Genomic DNA, 15992 nt, shown 5'->3' with positions numbered 1-15992 from the left:
GCTGGTGCTGGTCCAAGTTCTTCTACTACTGTTGTTGGTCCAAGTTCCTCTACTGCTGCTGGGCCAAGAGGAAGAAACAAGTTCATCCCCCCAAGAGTTGCAAGTAGTGGAAGAGTGAGGAAGCCATCCTTTAAGAAGTCTGAGTGGTTCAACTGTTCTCAAGGGAGCAGGTGAAGTTGTGTTGAGCTGATGATGTTCAAAACATCTGCATTTTGGTTGTGATGTTCTAAACTTGTCATGAGTACTTTATTCTGGCTGTGATGAAAACTTGTGTTGCTTCTGGTTAGCTGTTGATGTTCAAAACATCTTTATTCTGGTTGTCATGAGTACTTTCATGTAAGGTACCTGGTGGAATTGTTGGGCTGTGATGAAAACTTGTGTTGCTTCTGGTTAGCTGTTGATGTTCCAAACTTGGTGTTGCTTCTGGTTAGTTGTGGCTCCTAATTTTATTATTGTTTGCTAATAAGTGTGATGAATGTGGCTACTACTGTGATCCAAGATAACCTAATTTGATCATCTAGGGTGCCTCGACGTCGACGGCATCCAAGATAACCTAATTTGATCATCTAGGGTGCCTCGACGTCGACGACATCCAAGATAATCCTAACCTAATTTGATCATCTAGGGTGCCTCGACGTCGACGGCATCCAAGATAACCTAATTTGATCATCTAGGGTGCCTCGACGTCGACGGCATCCAAGATAACCTAATTTGATCATCTAGGGTGCCTCGACGTCGACGGCATCCAAGATAACCTAATTTGATCATCTAGGGTGCCTCGACGTCGACGGCATCCAAGATAACCTAATTTGATCATCTACGGTGCCTCGACGTCGACGGCATCCAAGATAACCTAATTTGACCATCTACGGTGCCTCGACGTCGACGGCATCCAAGATAACCTAATTTGATCATCTACGGGGCCTCGACGTCAACGGCATCCAAGATAACCTAATTTGATCATCTACGGTGCCTCGATGTCGACGGCATCCAAGATAACCTAATTTGATCATCTACGGTGCCTCGACGTCGACGGCATCCAAGATAACCTAATTTGATCATCTACGGTGCCTCGACGTCGACGGCATCCAAGATAACTTAATTTGATCATCTACGGTGCCTCCACGTCGACGGCATCCAAGATAACCTAATTTGATCATCTACGGTGCCTCGACGTCGACGATATCCAAGATATCCTCATTCCATCATCTAGGGTGCCATAGTTAACATCAATGACATATTTAACATCATACTTAACAACTCTAGTCACTAACATAGTTAAGATCATACTTAACAACTCTAGTCACTAACATAGTTAACATCATACTTAACAACTCTAGTCAACAACATAGTTAACATCATGACACCATAGTTCAAAGCATACAAGACATAGTTCAAGGCTACACCATACTTCAAATACTGCAAACTGCCACTAGTTCACACATTACAAGCCATAGTTCAATGCTTGAAACTTAAGATAATGACCCACATGGTCAGATTACAAATCACTCTTCATCACAAATACCCTTGATGTCCTTCAGCTTTCTCTTGTTCTTGTCACTAGCTTTGACAAGATCAGCAATGTGAAACTCCAAATTCCTCCTCTCAGTGCTCAACTTTTCCTTCTCCTTCAAATGAGCAAACTTCAGATTCCTAATCACATTACCTTGGGCAACCTGAATGCTCCTCAACTGGTCAACCTTTTGCTTCAGTTCTTTGTTCTCAGCATCCATTGCACCCAGCTGTTCCTTCAAAGATGAAGTATTGTTGTCCAAAGGAGGAGTGATCTCCTCATGTTCACCTTGTAGGACTTCATTTTCATTGGGAATATTGTCTTGGGTATCCTGGGTATCAAGTAGGTTGTTCACATCCTCAACAAGCTTCTCATAAGTCTCCTGTAGCTTGTTCTTCTGTGATGTGAGATTGTGGACAAGTGATGCATGTTCCAGACATGCCATCCTATTAGCACGCTGGCAATCCTCATACAAAAGCCATAGTTTGTGAAGAGCATTCTGCAGATGCTCTGGCCACTCCTCATCTACCCACTGAACAACACCACAGCTGCTTGCTTCCTGCAAAACAACAAGTACAAATGCATTTACTTCCTTTTTCACTTCACTTCTATTCAGTCCAATTCAAAACAAATATTGTATACTGCACATGCACAATTCTGAATTTCTATCTGAATTTTTAACAGCATACTACACTGAATTTACTTCATTTATACCTTAATTCATTTAACAGCACAATACAATTCACTTCAATTCATTTATACCTTAATTCATTTACTTCATTTATATCTATGAACAATGCATTGTGATACTTTTTAACAACACAATTTACTTCACTCAGTCACTATGGATACCTTAATTTTATATCTATGTACTTATTTTTGAACAGCACAATTTAATTCATTTACTTCATTTATATCACTGTGGTGTTGTTCATTTATATGTATGAACAATTCATTTATTTCACTCACTCACTATGGTATGGTACATGACAGTACCTTTAACTAAACTACTAGGTGAACAGTGAACATGAACAATGAACAGTGCTTATGAACAATTTGTAGTTTCTTAACAAAATAAGCAAACTATAGATTTTTGCTAGCACTCACATCAAGTCCACAGGCAAGGAACCTCCTCCCAGTGCTAATGCCTGAGAAGCAAACATGCCTCTTTGCTGGCTGGCCATGCTCACACATCACCATCGCCTCATCGTCAACACCAGAGTAGTTCGGGTCCTCGATTGTAGCCGGGATCTACATCAACAAAAGAAACGCACAAAATCCATCTCACGGGTTCAAAATGAGCAGCAAAAACAAAATCCCCAAACCGAAACCCTAGCTCAGAGATCCCTAGCTACAAGTACAGATCACTGACCTTGATAGGGGAGCCGCCTGAAGAGTACTGGTAGCCCGATTCCTCGCTGTCGTCGCTCCACGAAACCATGGCGGACGGCGGCGAGCTGGCTTCTCACCAACGGCGACCAGAGCCAGAGAGAGGAGACAGAGGAGAGGGGCGAGAGAGAGAGGGGGCGCGGGGGATCTGTCTGGCGAGCACCGACAGGACCGACCGGCGCGGCGTCGTGTTCTTCCTAACGGCGCCGTTTGCCTGTCCGTCGAGCCACGTCTGCGTTTTCGGGGCCCACCTGTCGGAAAAGAGATCAAACGAGGCTAAACAGCTGTTCAGTGCTTTTTGCAACGGGTTAAGAGATTTTACAGTGTTTTTTGCAACAGATTAACGACTTGGTAGTTTCCTGCAAACCTAGCCACAAATGTGGTGGTTTCTTGCAATTGACTCTATTATACCATGTAATCTCCGTGTTCAAGTTTTATGAGCTTAGCACCATTGCTGAAATTTATGGAAGCATCTCGAGTATTTTTTATTTTGTTGACGGTCTTGCTATGTGGACAGGACACTTGCAGATGGAGGCATTTTCAAGAACCGAGGGTTTCCCAAAGATTGTCGAGGCATATTCGAGGCCAGTTAGAATTGCACGTGGAAAGAAAATCAAGTCTGCTTGGGAGGTATTGGATTGGATGTTTTCACATAGACAAACTCAGAGTGCAGCCTGAGTCATTAACCAGGCTTGCCCATCACCAACAGAGGAGTATCGGCGGCCACTGCCTCGACATTTTTGCCTTACTGTGGAAGAGGCCTTGTAGAGCATATTTGATTTGACAAGGACGAAGAGAAGGCCTTGTGGAGCGCAAACCTCGAGGCTGCCCATAAGATCCATCCTGGTACACAAGTCTACTATTCTCAGTCCTCAGGGTGACAAATTTCAGTTGTGCAGGTCATACTGTTGGCATATATTATGCTCACCATGATTTCTTGCAGGCGTCCACACTAGTGCAGAACCGGACAATAGCACCGGTTCGTAAGGTACTTTAGTGCCGGTTTAGGAACCGGCACTAAAGTTTGGTCACTAAAGCCCCACCCCCCTTTAGTACCGGGTCAGTACGAACCGGTGCTAAAGGGCAACCACGTGGCACGAGCCAGCTCCGGGGGCCGGGAGCCCTTTAGTACCGGTTGGTAACACCAACCGGTACTAAAATGTTTGGGGGGGTTTTTGGTTTTATGATTTCTTTTTCATTTAATTTTGTGTTTTTCATTTTAATTCTTTTTCATTTCACCCGTAGATATATATATATATATAATAACTCATGCATGCTCGCATCATACATCATCATATATAATAACAAGTCCTACTAGCTAATTAATCAAGCATCATCATACAACTTCTACTCATTTTTAATAATAAGTCATACGATCATCATCCTCATAGTCATCGAACCCAACCCTACATAATTGTTCTTAGCACATGATCATCAGTATCAGGTAGGATCGGACCTAAACACACTTAAGGTAAAATAGCATAAAACAATATAGACCCTGACTCTCTATTATGAAGAATGGAGATCATCCTGTCTCCAATTCTTGCGCCTCGCTTCCTTTTGCTTCCAAGAAGCTCCTTACGACTGTCCATACATTTTTCCATCCTTTGATTGTCATGTCTCCACTTCTTTTAGAAATCCGGTATGGACAGTTGAGATTCGTAGGATGACCTGGATATATGTTCAAAACACGAACGCTGCCGCCATTCTGATACATCAAATGAGGCACACAATCCTTTGAGATAAGCTGTTGAAAAACATAGTAATAACTTCGTAGTTAGCAATGATGTACTAGTTTTAGAAGTATGCAAAAAGATGCACGCATGTCGTAATAGTAAAAATACTTACCAGGGTATCTCCATGATAGTTACCGTAGTTCAACACGTGCACTAGTGGCACGTATTGACCATAATGTTGAGGAGTTCGATTGTAGATATTGTAATTCTCAATATCATTACAAAATCCAACCAGATGAGTTTTCTCCTTGTAAGTTAACTCAGAGTCATCGGTGTAGTAAGTTCTATCTACCATCTTCTGCACATTTTTTGATACTTCAAAATAAGCTGTCAATGGAAATAAGCTGTCAACTATTTTAAAATGAACAATATAAATTCTATTAATAATTAACTATATTTGAGAAACTCACATAGCGGTAGAACTGGAGGAGTATCAACAAGGATCCAAATGTCCATATTGTCTTGCTCGATTTCAGGATCACCAAGATCCATGGTGACAAGCATACCCTCATCAAAACCATACAATTTGCAAAATGCTTCCCAATTTTTGCAACCAAAATAGGTTACGCTCTCAGCATTATACAAATTTACTTCAAAATCCACGTCATGATGGGTCCTTAGGTGAATTTTCTTCGTTTCAAAATTTTCATGGTCTTCAAAATCCATCCTCTCCAAGACATAGCGTCTTGCATGGCATGGGATAAACTATACTCGAATTGTAAACGATGAAAATTACACGTTGAAATAGTTGAAGTCATGCTTAATTATGAAAAAAAAACACTTGTCGTCATTGCGTACCGTTTCAAATTCGAAGGTCTCCTTGAGCTTAATGCTGAAGCGCCGACCATCGTCCAGGTGAGGCCTGTCGCACTCACCTCGATCGTCGTGGCACCAGTCGCACTCCCCCGGGAGACTTTCGTCCTCCGATGATGACATTTCCTATACGTTCATAATTGAAAGACTAAATTAGATCATTATTATTCAAATAATCATATGCATATGCCTTGCATAGTGCTCTCCAATTTGAGCATTCAATAAGAAAAATCAAATCGCAAAATTAAGTAGTATTCAAATTAGGATGCCTTCAATTATAAGAAAAACTACATCATCTCCATGTGTCCGTACATCGAATATTATCACTAATACACGTCGAATACTATATATCATACATATCGCCAGTACAGCTACAACCGTAGCGCCCAACGGGTATCGGCGCGGGCGGTGGACACCCAAAGGGAAGGAACCATCATAGGATCATAGCTCCAGTGAGATCCCTGAAGAACCTGCCAGGTATTCTCGAACCTGCCCTCCAACGCAACCATGTAGCGACGGACGTGCTCGTCCTCCTCGCTGACACGGTGACGTACCACCTCCGCGGTGTCCGGAAGCCTCGGCACCGTCACTGGCCCACGCGACCGCCACCAAATAAGGATCGGGTCAACGACGGGCTGGCTCCTCACCAAGCTACGCCCCCCGGAAGGTAGCGCCTCCCAGTACCACCCCGGCGGAGCCCAGTCCCGGACATGGCCCATCTGGTCAAGCAGGTGTCGTCCTCCGCCGACTCGACGACGAGGATGCGGGATAGGCATCGTCCACGTCGATGCGGGAATAATTGCTTTAACTAAAAAAAATAAACTAGTTCTATTAATTTTCTTGATAAAAATAAACTACTTCTATAGTGAAATGAACCAGTTTTATTAAATCAACTAGTTCAACTACTAAGCACTTACTATAAATATAATAATGTAGTACTTACTAAAAATAAACAAGTTTCCCTAGTTCTAATTAAGTCCATTAAACACTTTCTAAGTAGTACTAATGAAATCTTTTTCGTCATCAGATGACATTTCCTATGTTCATATAGGTGAAACATTAAACACCTATATCTAGCCAAATATATATTCATCTAACATTTGACATTAATATATCTAACTATATATTCAATTGACATTACTATATATTTAACTTTTCTATCTAATTCATCTAACATTCGACATTAATCTAACATTTATATAAACTCAAAATATATAAAAAATTAAATAAACAAAAAAAACTCATTAACAAATAATATTTAAATTAGATCATCAAATCTCAGATACCTAAATTTTCTTACTAAAAATAAACTAGTTATATTAATTATTGAACTAGTTCTAATCTCATATACCTAAATTTTCTTACTAAAAATAAACTAGTTATATTAATTATTGAACTAGTTCTAATCTCTAGTTCGACAATTTCTAATCTCTAGTTCGACAATTAAAAATAAACTAGTACGTACGTGTGTATGTGTGTGTATGCGTGTGTGGTATATGTGTGTGTGTGTGCGGCCCGGCCCATACGCCGCCGGCCCGTACGTACGAGCGGGGGCGCCGGCGTACGGGGCGGGGGCGGCGGCGTACGGGGCGGGGACGGCGACGGGGACGGACGGCGGCGCGCAGCGTTCGGGGCGGACGGCAGCGGCGGCCGGGTACGCGCGAGGAGAGAGGGAGATACGTACGGACGGCTGCGCGGAACGACGACGGGACGGCGGCGCGGGACGACGACGGACGGCGGCGCGCGGCGTTCGAGGCGGCGGCGGGGACGACGACGACAATGATGGGCGACGGGCGGCGACGACGGGAGCGGCGCGCGAGAGGTCGACGAAAGAAGTGAGGAGATGTAACTGAAATTTCGTAAGTGTTGTATATATAGGGTGAGCCTTTAGTACCGGTTGGAGCCACCAACCGGTACTAAAGGCCAGGCCAAGAGGCGGGAAGAGCAGGCCTTTAGTACCGGTTGGTGGCTCCAACCGGTACTAAAGGGTGGTCTTTAGTACCGGTTGGAGCCACCAACCGGTACTAAAGGACTCGCGCTGCCACCCCAAAGTTTAGTCCCACCTCGCCTGGCGAAGGGCAGCCGCACTGGTTTATAAACCCAACCGCGGCTGCCCTTTCGAACTCCTCTTTAAGCAGGCTTGTGGGCCTAAACTCTGCGTGCTGCCCTGTGAGTCTGCTGGGCCATTAAGGCCTGTAATTGCACGCACGTGGCCTAGCAGGCCCACAGGGCAGCGCCCCAATTTTTTTATAGTCTTTTTCATTTCTGCTTTATTTTCTTCTATTTATTTCTGCGTAGTTTTTTGTATAGTTTTTTCTTTTCTGTTATATTTATTTTCTTCTATTTATTTGTGAGTAGTTTTATTCATCTAGTTTGCCAAAATTCAACATTTTCAGAGTTCATTTTGTAGTGATTTTCAATTTCACGGTCATTTTGTAAACGATTGAAAAATAGCAAATATAATTTTTTCCTTTTCTGCTTTATTTTTTCTTCTATTTATTTCTGAGCAGTTTTTTTTCTTTTCTGCTATATTTATTTTGTTCTATTTATTTCTGAGTAGTTTTCTATATAGTTTTTTTCTTTTCAGCCATAGTTTTTTTTCTTTTCTGCTATTTTTTCTTTTCTGCAAAACTTGATGGTCAAAGTCTGGAGTTATAACCAAAGTTAAAAAAAAGAAATGCCGACGTGCAATTAGTTTTTGTCATAACACAAGAAGTCCGGAGTGGTAATAAGTTATTAAAAATAAAAAAGAGGTGCAATGCTTCGTTAATTTGCTTCAAGCCTTTTGGAATAGCGTAAATTGCACTGCGCGTAGCTCCGTGCAATCTACCATATTCCTGAAGGCTTGAAGCTAAGCAACGTGAGCATTGAGCCTCTTCTTCATCGTCTCTGCACTCAGGGCTTATAAACCGCTCCTAGTCCCTCTCTCTTGGCGAGGTGGGACTAAAAAACAGCTTACTAAGAAAGTACTGGTCACCCTTTAGTACCGGTTGGAGCCACCAACCGGTACTAAAGGTAGTGCTATGCCTGCACAAAATTTAGTGTCATTTAGTTCAAAACAAATCATTGAATGCATGAAAAATACCAAATGAAGGCAGAAATGGTTGAAAGTTGATGGGGTCGCTTTGAATGGTGCATACTGAATACACAAAAATTCTGGAGTTGTAATAAGTTTTAAAAAACGAAATGCCTTTGTAACAGATGAGTTTAATTTCGTCAGAAACCTGACTATTTCGAAAGAGATTGTTCAGTTTGTAAACGAAGTGCATCCAGTTTTAGCCGTAAGCCTCTCTACTTTCTTGCACATGCTATGTGGGTGAAATGATGATACCATGCCAAGTTTCAACTTTTTCAGAGTCCATTTGTAGTGATTTTCAATTTCCAGGTCATTTAGTTCTCAAAACAAATCATTGAATGCATGAAAAATAGCAAATGAAGGCAGAAATGGTTGAAAGTTGATGGCGTCGCTTTGAATGGTGCATACTGAACGCACAAAAATTCTGGAGTTGTAATAAGTTTTAAAAAATAAAATGCCTTTGTAACAGATGAGTTTAATTTCGTCAGAAACCTGACTATTTCGAAAGAGATTGTTCAGTTTGTAAACGAAGTGCATCCAGTTTTAGCCGTAAGCCTCTCTACTTTCTTGCACATGCTATGTGGGTGAAATGATGATACCATGCCAAGTTTCAACTTTTTCAGAGTTCATTTGTAGTGCTTTTCAATTTCCAGGTCATTTAGTTCTCAAAACAAATCATTGAATGCATGAAAAATAGCAAATGAGGCAGAAATGGTTGAAAGTTGATGGCGTCGCTTTGAATGGTGCATACTGAACGCAAAAAATATAAGAGCATTTACATCATGATCTTATATTTCTTTACAGTCTAAATTGTCAATATGATCTTATAACATAAAAAATACTTTGATCATCAATAATCTTTGTGTGTACAATCTGAATTGTCAATATGAGTCATCAACGATTTATAAACCGATGAAGACTCATATTGCGGCCACAAATTCTACACATAGAGTTTAATGAAGATCAAGTGCTTGTGATAGTTTGAGAAATAACATATTTAAGATGGTAAAAGGCTTGTTAGGGGAGCGAGGTGGGACTAAAAACAGCCTGCCACAACGTCATTAGTACCGGTTCGTGGTACGAACCGGCACTAAATGGTGATGGTGGGGCCATAGCCTGACCGCAGGCTGACACAGCCTCTTTAGTACCGGTTCGTGGTACGAACCGGTACTACAGGTTCGCCACGAACCGGTACTATTGATCGCCGCCATGAACCGGCACTAATATACACATTAGTGCCGGCTCTAATGCAAATCGGCACTAATGTGCTTCACGTTTGACCCTTTTTCTACTAGTGCGACGTTAAAACCTTCGCTGAGGCCTCCCTTCTTCTGACACAGCCCCTGGAAGATTTCTTCAACAACGTTTTTGTCATGGCGGTGATGTTATGTGTCGCGTTCAGCAGTCCTCAGAATTCGAGTTTTAGAGTTGATACAAGAGGATCGGGGAAGGAATTGGGGAGGAGGGGAGAAGGTGAGGAGAAGAGAGGTACATTAGTCTGAATAAAACACACAACACCCACACTAGGCTTCAGGCTCTCTGATAACTAGCGCCTGCTCTCCTACATGTCTCCCAGGTGGTTGGGTCGTAGCGGTGACCGGGCCGCTGCTTCCTTCGGTGCCACAAACTGGCTATGCCTTCCTGCTCCAGAGTAGCTCAGTAGCATTAGAGGGAGCAGATCATGACAGGTGAGCGAGTTAAATGCAAAAAACCCATCTCAATAGCGGTCTCATTAGCAAAAAACCATCACTTTTCAATTATAAAAAGCACATTGAAACTGCACCTGATCCACGCGAAGAACGCTCTTCCCGTTCCCTAAGCAAAGCAGCATTAATTAGCACAGAAGCAGTGCCCGAGCGGCGCTGGGGTTGCACATCCACCGTACAAGCTGCACGGCCAGTGGCATCCCTGTTCCCGAGCTTCAGTACCGGAGCATTGAGAACGAGACCGCCGTAGGGACGCCGGCGGCCGCGAGGCGAGGTTGGAGGACCCGGGTAGGAGCCTCCTGAGGTCGGCCCTGTCCTTGGACGCGGCCGGCGCTTCGGGGATGGCCCAGGCGCGCGTCCTCGCAGGAGAGCTCGACGACGACGTCGGTGGCGCGGCTGTTGAAGACGGCGGCGAGGGTCAGCGCCCCGGGCGCCGGCGTCAAGTGACCCGTCGGTGAGGACGATCGCATAGGAGGAGGAGGCGGTGGCGGCCGCCGTGAGAATGAGCTTGTGCAGCAGCACCACGGCGGTGGAGCTGGAGTCGTCAGAGATGGGTCCGGCTTGCGCAGGGGTTTGGTCCCTTGAGGGAGGGAGAGGAGCAGCAGGAGGAGCCCGGAGGGGTGGATGAGGACGGTGCACCTTCTACTTCTTGTCCCAGAAAGATAATTCTACAATATACTCTAGACTGTTTGTGTGTTGTTGCTAAGCTCTGAGTACTCTAAATTCAACAACCAACCTATTCTCATGAAATTTGCCCAGAAAGTTGGTTCTGGCCAAAGTCCAATTTATAAAGATGTGTCAGATTGCCAAGGCTATTTGGGATGGGACCTGTTAGTGAATTATTTCTAAGAGACAAGTACTCTAAGTTGACTGAATAACCTAATTCTCGGGGAATGTGGCCAAAAAGTTGGTTGTCGCTAAGCACCAACTCCTCTAAGTACTCAAGATAACCTAGTTCTCGAGGGATATGTCCAGAAAGTTGGTTGCTGTCAAGATACAAGGTTGAGAAGTTGGTCAAATTTCCTAGGCCGTTTGGGATGGAACCTGTTAGTGTATTGTTTCTAAGATTCAAGTCCACTAAGTTCTCAAGGTAGCCTAGTTCTAGAGGGATGTGTCCAGAAAGTTGGTTGCTGTCAAGACACAAGGATGTGAGTTTGGTCAAATTTCCTAGGCTGTTTGGGATGGAACCTGCTAGTGCGTTGTTGCTAAGCTCCAAGTCCTCTAAGTTCTCCAGGTGACCTAGTTCTCGAGGGATGTGTCCAGAAAGTCGGTTGCTGTAAAGATACAAGGCTGTGAGTTTTGTCAAATTTCCTATGCTGTATGGGATGGAACCTGTTAGTGTGTTGTCGCAAAGCCACAACTCCTCTAAGTTCTCAAGATAACCTAGTTCTCGAGGGATGTGTCCAGAAAGTTGGTTGTCGTAAATATCCCAGATTGTGAGTTTGGTCAAATTATCTAGGCAATTTGGGATGGGACCAGTTAGTGCGTTACTACCAAGCTTCAAATCCTCTAAGTTCACAAGGCGACCTAGTTCTTGAGGGATGTGTCTAGAAATTTGGTTTTCTTGAAGATATAAGATAGTGAGTTTTGTCAAATTTCCTATGTTGTTTGGGATGAAACCTGTTAGTGTGTTGTACCAAAGCGAGAACTTCTCTAAGTTCTCAAGATAACCTAGTTCTTGTGGAATTTGCCCAGAAAGTTGGTTACCATGAAGGTACAAGGTTGTGAGGTTTGTCAAATTTCCTAAGCTATTTGGGATGGAACCTATTAGCATGTTGCTATCGAGATTTAAGATCTCCAACTGCAATAACCAACTTAGTTCTCTTGGAATTTGCCTAGAAAGTTGGTTACCACGAAGGTACAAGGTTGTGAGGTTTGTCAAATTTCCTAAGCTATTTGGGATGGAACCTATTAGCATGTTGCTATCGAGATCTAAGATCTCCAACTGCAATAACCAACTTAGTTCTCGTGGAATTTGCCCAGAAAGATTATTGTTAGATAAATCTAATCTAACCAAGCGCTTTAGGTGGCCTACTTCAGAAGGGATATGACCAACTAAGTGATTGATTGAGAAGTTGAGCGTCTCAAGATTACTCATATCGCCTATATGCATTGGTATTTCACCGGAGACTTCATTTTCATGAAGCATTAAGACGCGCAATTTTGTGAGATTTCCTAGACCTAGTGGGATTGAGCCTCTTATCTGGTTGCCTTGCAGAAGGAGAGCGCGGAGCTCTCCGAGGACCTCAATACTGGGTGGAATGCTCCTAGCAATGTGGTTGTGCGAGAGGTCGAGGCGTGTCAGGGTCCTCAAGGATGAGAAATTGAGGGACTCCAGCGTCCCACCTAGTCGCATCTCGCGCAGAGAGATGCCACTGATCACCGGCCGCCGCCGGCGCCGATGCACATCGGTACCGCAAGTGATGCCGCGCCAATTGCAGGGCGATGACATGTTTCCCCAGGAGCGCAGGGCATGCTGGCTTTGGTTGTCGAGGCTTGCTTTCCAGACGAGGAGCGCTCTTGCTTGTCCTCCGGGCACCGCTGCTACCGACGCAAGTGCGACAGAGGAGGCCATCATCATCATCAGTATGGTTATCTTGAGAGAGGCAAGCATTTTGGGTGGGGGCTCCATCTCCGTGTCTAGCTAGCTAGGCTGGAATTGGCTCTTGTTGTGGTTCTGAGTGCTGATGGCAGCAGATTAAATAGTCGAGAACATATGTTGAGTAGGCATGTTCTGAGTGCTATGTTAATGGAGAATACATGTCAAAAAAGAGAACAACCGTGGGCACGGAAGTCTGCAGAACATGCCATGCTTGATGTTGAGTAGGCATGAGAGTTACCGTCAGCTCCAACTAGGGGTCAAGTCATTCGTGTCGGAGGCATGTGCATACTGATTTGCGGATGGATACGTTGCATGTCTCACACGGCACGACAATGCTGTACTAGCTTCCAATACTGGGATGGTGATAAGGTAGGCACGTAGCTTCCAAACATTAGATGGATACGTAGACCGAACCAGGTAGCAGAATTAGTGCTGTCGCTCTTGTTGCTTAACCCAGAGAACGGAAAACTATAAATTGTGCTACGGACTTTGAAGCATCCAAGACTAAAATAATATTCCCTCTGTCTTATAATATAAGACGTTTTTTTTGACACTAAAACGTCTTATATTATGAGACAGAGGTAGTACTAGTTTGTAAAAAACTAAATGCCGATCCTGGGTCAAGTGTATCATGCGGTTGAACAAGACTAGAGAAAATCTGTGTCTTCTTTTCTCTGCATCGTCAGTTTGGGAAACGTTCTTTGGTGTGGGAGCTCAAAGTAACTTCAGTTCAACTCATATAGCATTATTATTTTGCCTCTCTACTTTCTTTATCTGGAAATTAGGTGCGCATTGTTTTGCCTTCTCTCTTCTGTACAGGGGTATGAACAATCGAATCCTATAAGGATTTAATAGGTGAAAATAGTCATATCACACGAAGCAAACAAAATACTCATCATACTTCGACATGCAAACTAACGAGACGTGATGGAGCCATTACTCGAACTCTGCCGCCGAGACCAGACGCCGCCGGGCAACCTGCCCGATGGCAGAACCATCCATCCTCCTCTACTCTGCCACGTCAGTCAATACAGTAGTCTTCTCAAGGGATGGCCACCAAGGATACTCTGCTCTCTAGTACTGACTCTCTATGTTCTGTTCTCTACATAATACATCGTCAGTTCAACTCATCTAACGTGGTTATTTTGCCAGTGAGCTACTCCATATATGTGTGTCTCTCCATATAACGTGGTAGCCATTGTGGATGGACTGATACGTTGTCCTAGAAGTCTCCCGGAGATCAAGAAGCGCCAAACGAGGTCTCTTCCTAAGATACCACCTCGACCACAGCCAGTGGACCTTGCCATCGAGGCTAGGGCCGAGGAGCTTCTGACGGAGGCAAACAGGCAGTCCAAGGAGAGGGAGATCGAGATGGAGCAGAGGACGGCTAGTATGTTGGAGGCGGAGAGGAACCGGAACGACGCGTCTCACCGGGCCCTATACGAGCTCCTCGTGGTAAGTTTCTCCTGCTTATTAGCCAAATCATGCATGTAATGTCCGTTTCATTACTAACTAATATGACTGACTCATGAAAACAAAATGTGCAGTCCGTGTGCGAGAAAAACGGTCAGACCCCTCCGCCGATGCCTAAGATTGGTATAGCAGACACGGTGAGTTTCATTTGAATGGTCATTAGTTACTAGTATTCACATTTCAGTTGCATCATGCTAACGAGACATTGCAAATAATCTTTGGTGCAACATGCCTCCCGACAAGCATCGACCGATCCTTCTCCGTCTCGCACTGGCGCAACCCCGAGCCTGACCGGTCCTTCTCCGTCTGGCACTGGCGTAAACCCGACCGGTCCTTCACCTCCGTGATGACGGTAAGTTTTCTCTAGTGTTTTGCCTACCAAATGCATAAAGACCTAGGCTTAGCTTTATTTCCTCCAAAATGACATAATTAGCTTACTTAGCTAATCTTCCTCCAAAATGACATAATTAGCTTACTTAGCTCCAAAATGATTTATACTTAGCTTTGTTTCCTCAGAAATGACCTAAGTTATCTCTAATATGCCTAGTTACCTAGGTTTGCTCAATAATGACATACACTTAGCTTACTTATGTAAAACATGGCATAATTAGCTTACTTAGGTTTGAAATGGCATAACAATCTTGGTAACCTCATATATGTCATATAGTTAGCTTCTTATCCTCAAATGACATAATAAGCCTAATTAGCTCCAAAATGATCAATTTACCTAAGTTAGCTCCAAAATGACCTAAGTTAGCTCCAAGTTAGCTCTAAAATGCTAAATCCAAACTAAAACCACGACAAGAATTATAGAACGGAGGGGGTATCTTATATTTCTATCCTCAGTACATCCCAAGACGGTAGAATACAAGAATCTTGGAGAAGAACAGCCTTATCACTATGTGTAACAAAAGTTGTTATGACAGGTCAAGGAGATACATACCAAAAGTTGTTCCAGTCTCCGTGTTACAAATTGTACTACGTCATTTATAAATTTGCAGTTTACAGGTTAAGAATAAATTTATAACGTCACTGTCTATTCTCATAGGCTGTACCTGTGACACCAATGTCAAGGCCTTCGTGAGGTCAAAGTTCTTGTTCTCAATGAATATTTGAACATGTATAAAAGATATCATCAACTAATACTTGGACCTGTATAAAAATATTATACATTTAATGATATTTGCTGTTTCAGCTCCCCTTAATTACCATTCCGTAAGAGATCCTTCTCAGTCCAAATGGATCGTTTGAAAAACTTGGCTGACATCCAGCTCCGAACAGACCCACTAGGCTGTCCAATCTGTGAAAATAAAAACGATCATTAGCAGAATCAAGCTTCACCGGATTTACCAACATTTCATGTTTTCAATTTAGCATCTGATTAACAGTGGCAATATATGTGCAGGAAGTACCTATCATCAATCGCAAGGACTATATCAGCATCTATTTTTGGGAAAACGTCGCCCGAGAACCTTGAAAGGTACTTCCTGCACATATATTTACAACACGCGCTGCAGAATCCAAATACTAAACATGTTTTCGTTAAGGACAAGCAGCCTGCCAAACAAAAAGCTCAGATTGGTGAACGAAATCTGAACAATCATCGGACCAAAGGAAACCTTGAGCATAAAGTTCAGACTTCCAGACGAGGCCCAGGCAGAAAGTATGATAAGCCAAGCCGAAC

The 15992-nt window shown here is 43.4% G+C and overlaps 1 protein-coding gene across 1 annotated transcript; it reads right to left on the bottom strand.

The window, feature by feature from the left end:
* Positions 1–9814: 9814 nt before the first annotated feature.
* Positions 9815–12890, bottom strand: LOC123148363 (LRR receptor-like serine/threonine-protein kinase FLS2). The gene is made up of 2 exons (XM_044567754.1): positions 10311–12890; positions 9815–10168 (listed from the first exon to the last, which is right to left on the bottom strand). The coding sequence occupies exon 1, from the start codon at positions 12863–12865 to the stop codon at positions 10976–10978; it is 1890 nt and encodes a 629-aa protein (XP_044423689.1). The 5' UTR covers positions 12866–12890; the 3' UTR covers positions 9815–10168; positions 10311–10975.
* Positions 12891–15992: the final 3102 nt, after the last annotated feature.

The sequence above is a fragment of the Triticum aestivum genome, chromosome 7A, assembly GCF_018294505.1.
Source record: "Triticum aestivum cultivar Chinese Spring chromosome 7A, IWGSC CS RefSeq v2.1, whole genome shotgun sequence".
Classification (NCBI taxonomy): domain Eukaryota; kingdom Viridiplantae; phylum Streptophyta; class Magnoliopsida; order Poales; family Poaceae; genus Triticum; species Triticum aestivum.
This window is presented reverse-complemented; position numbering and strand designations above follow the sequence as displayed.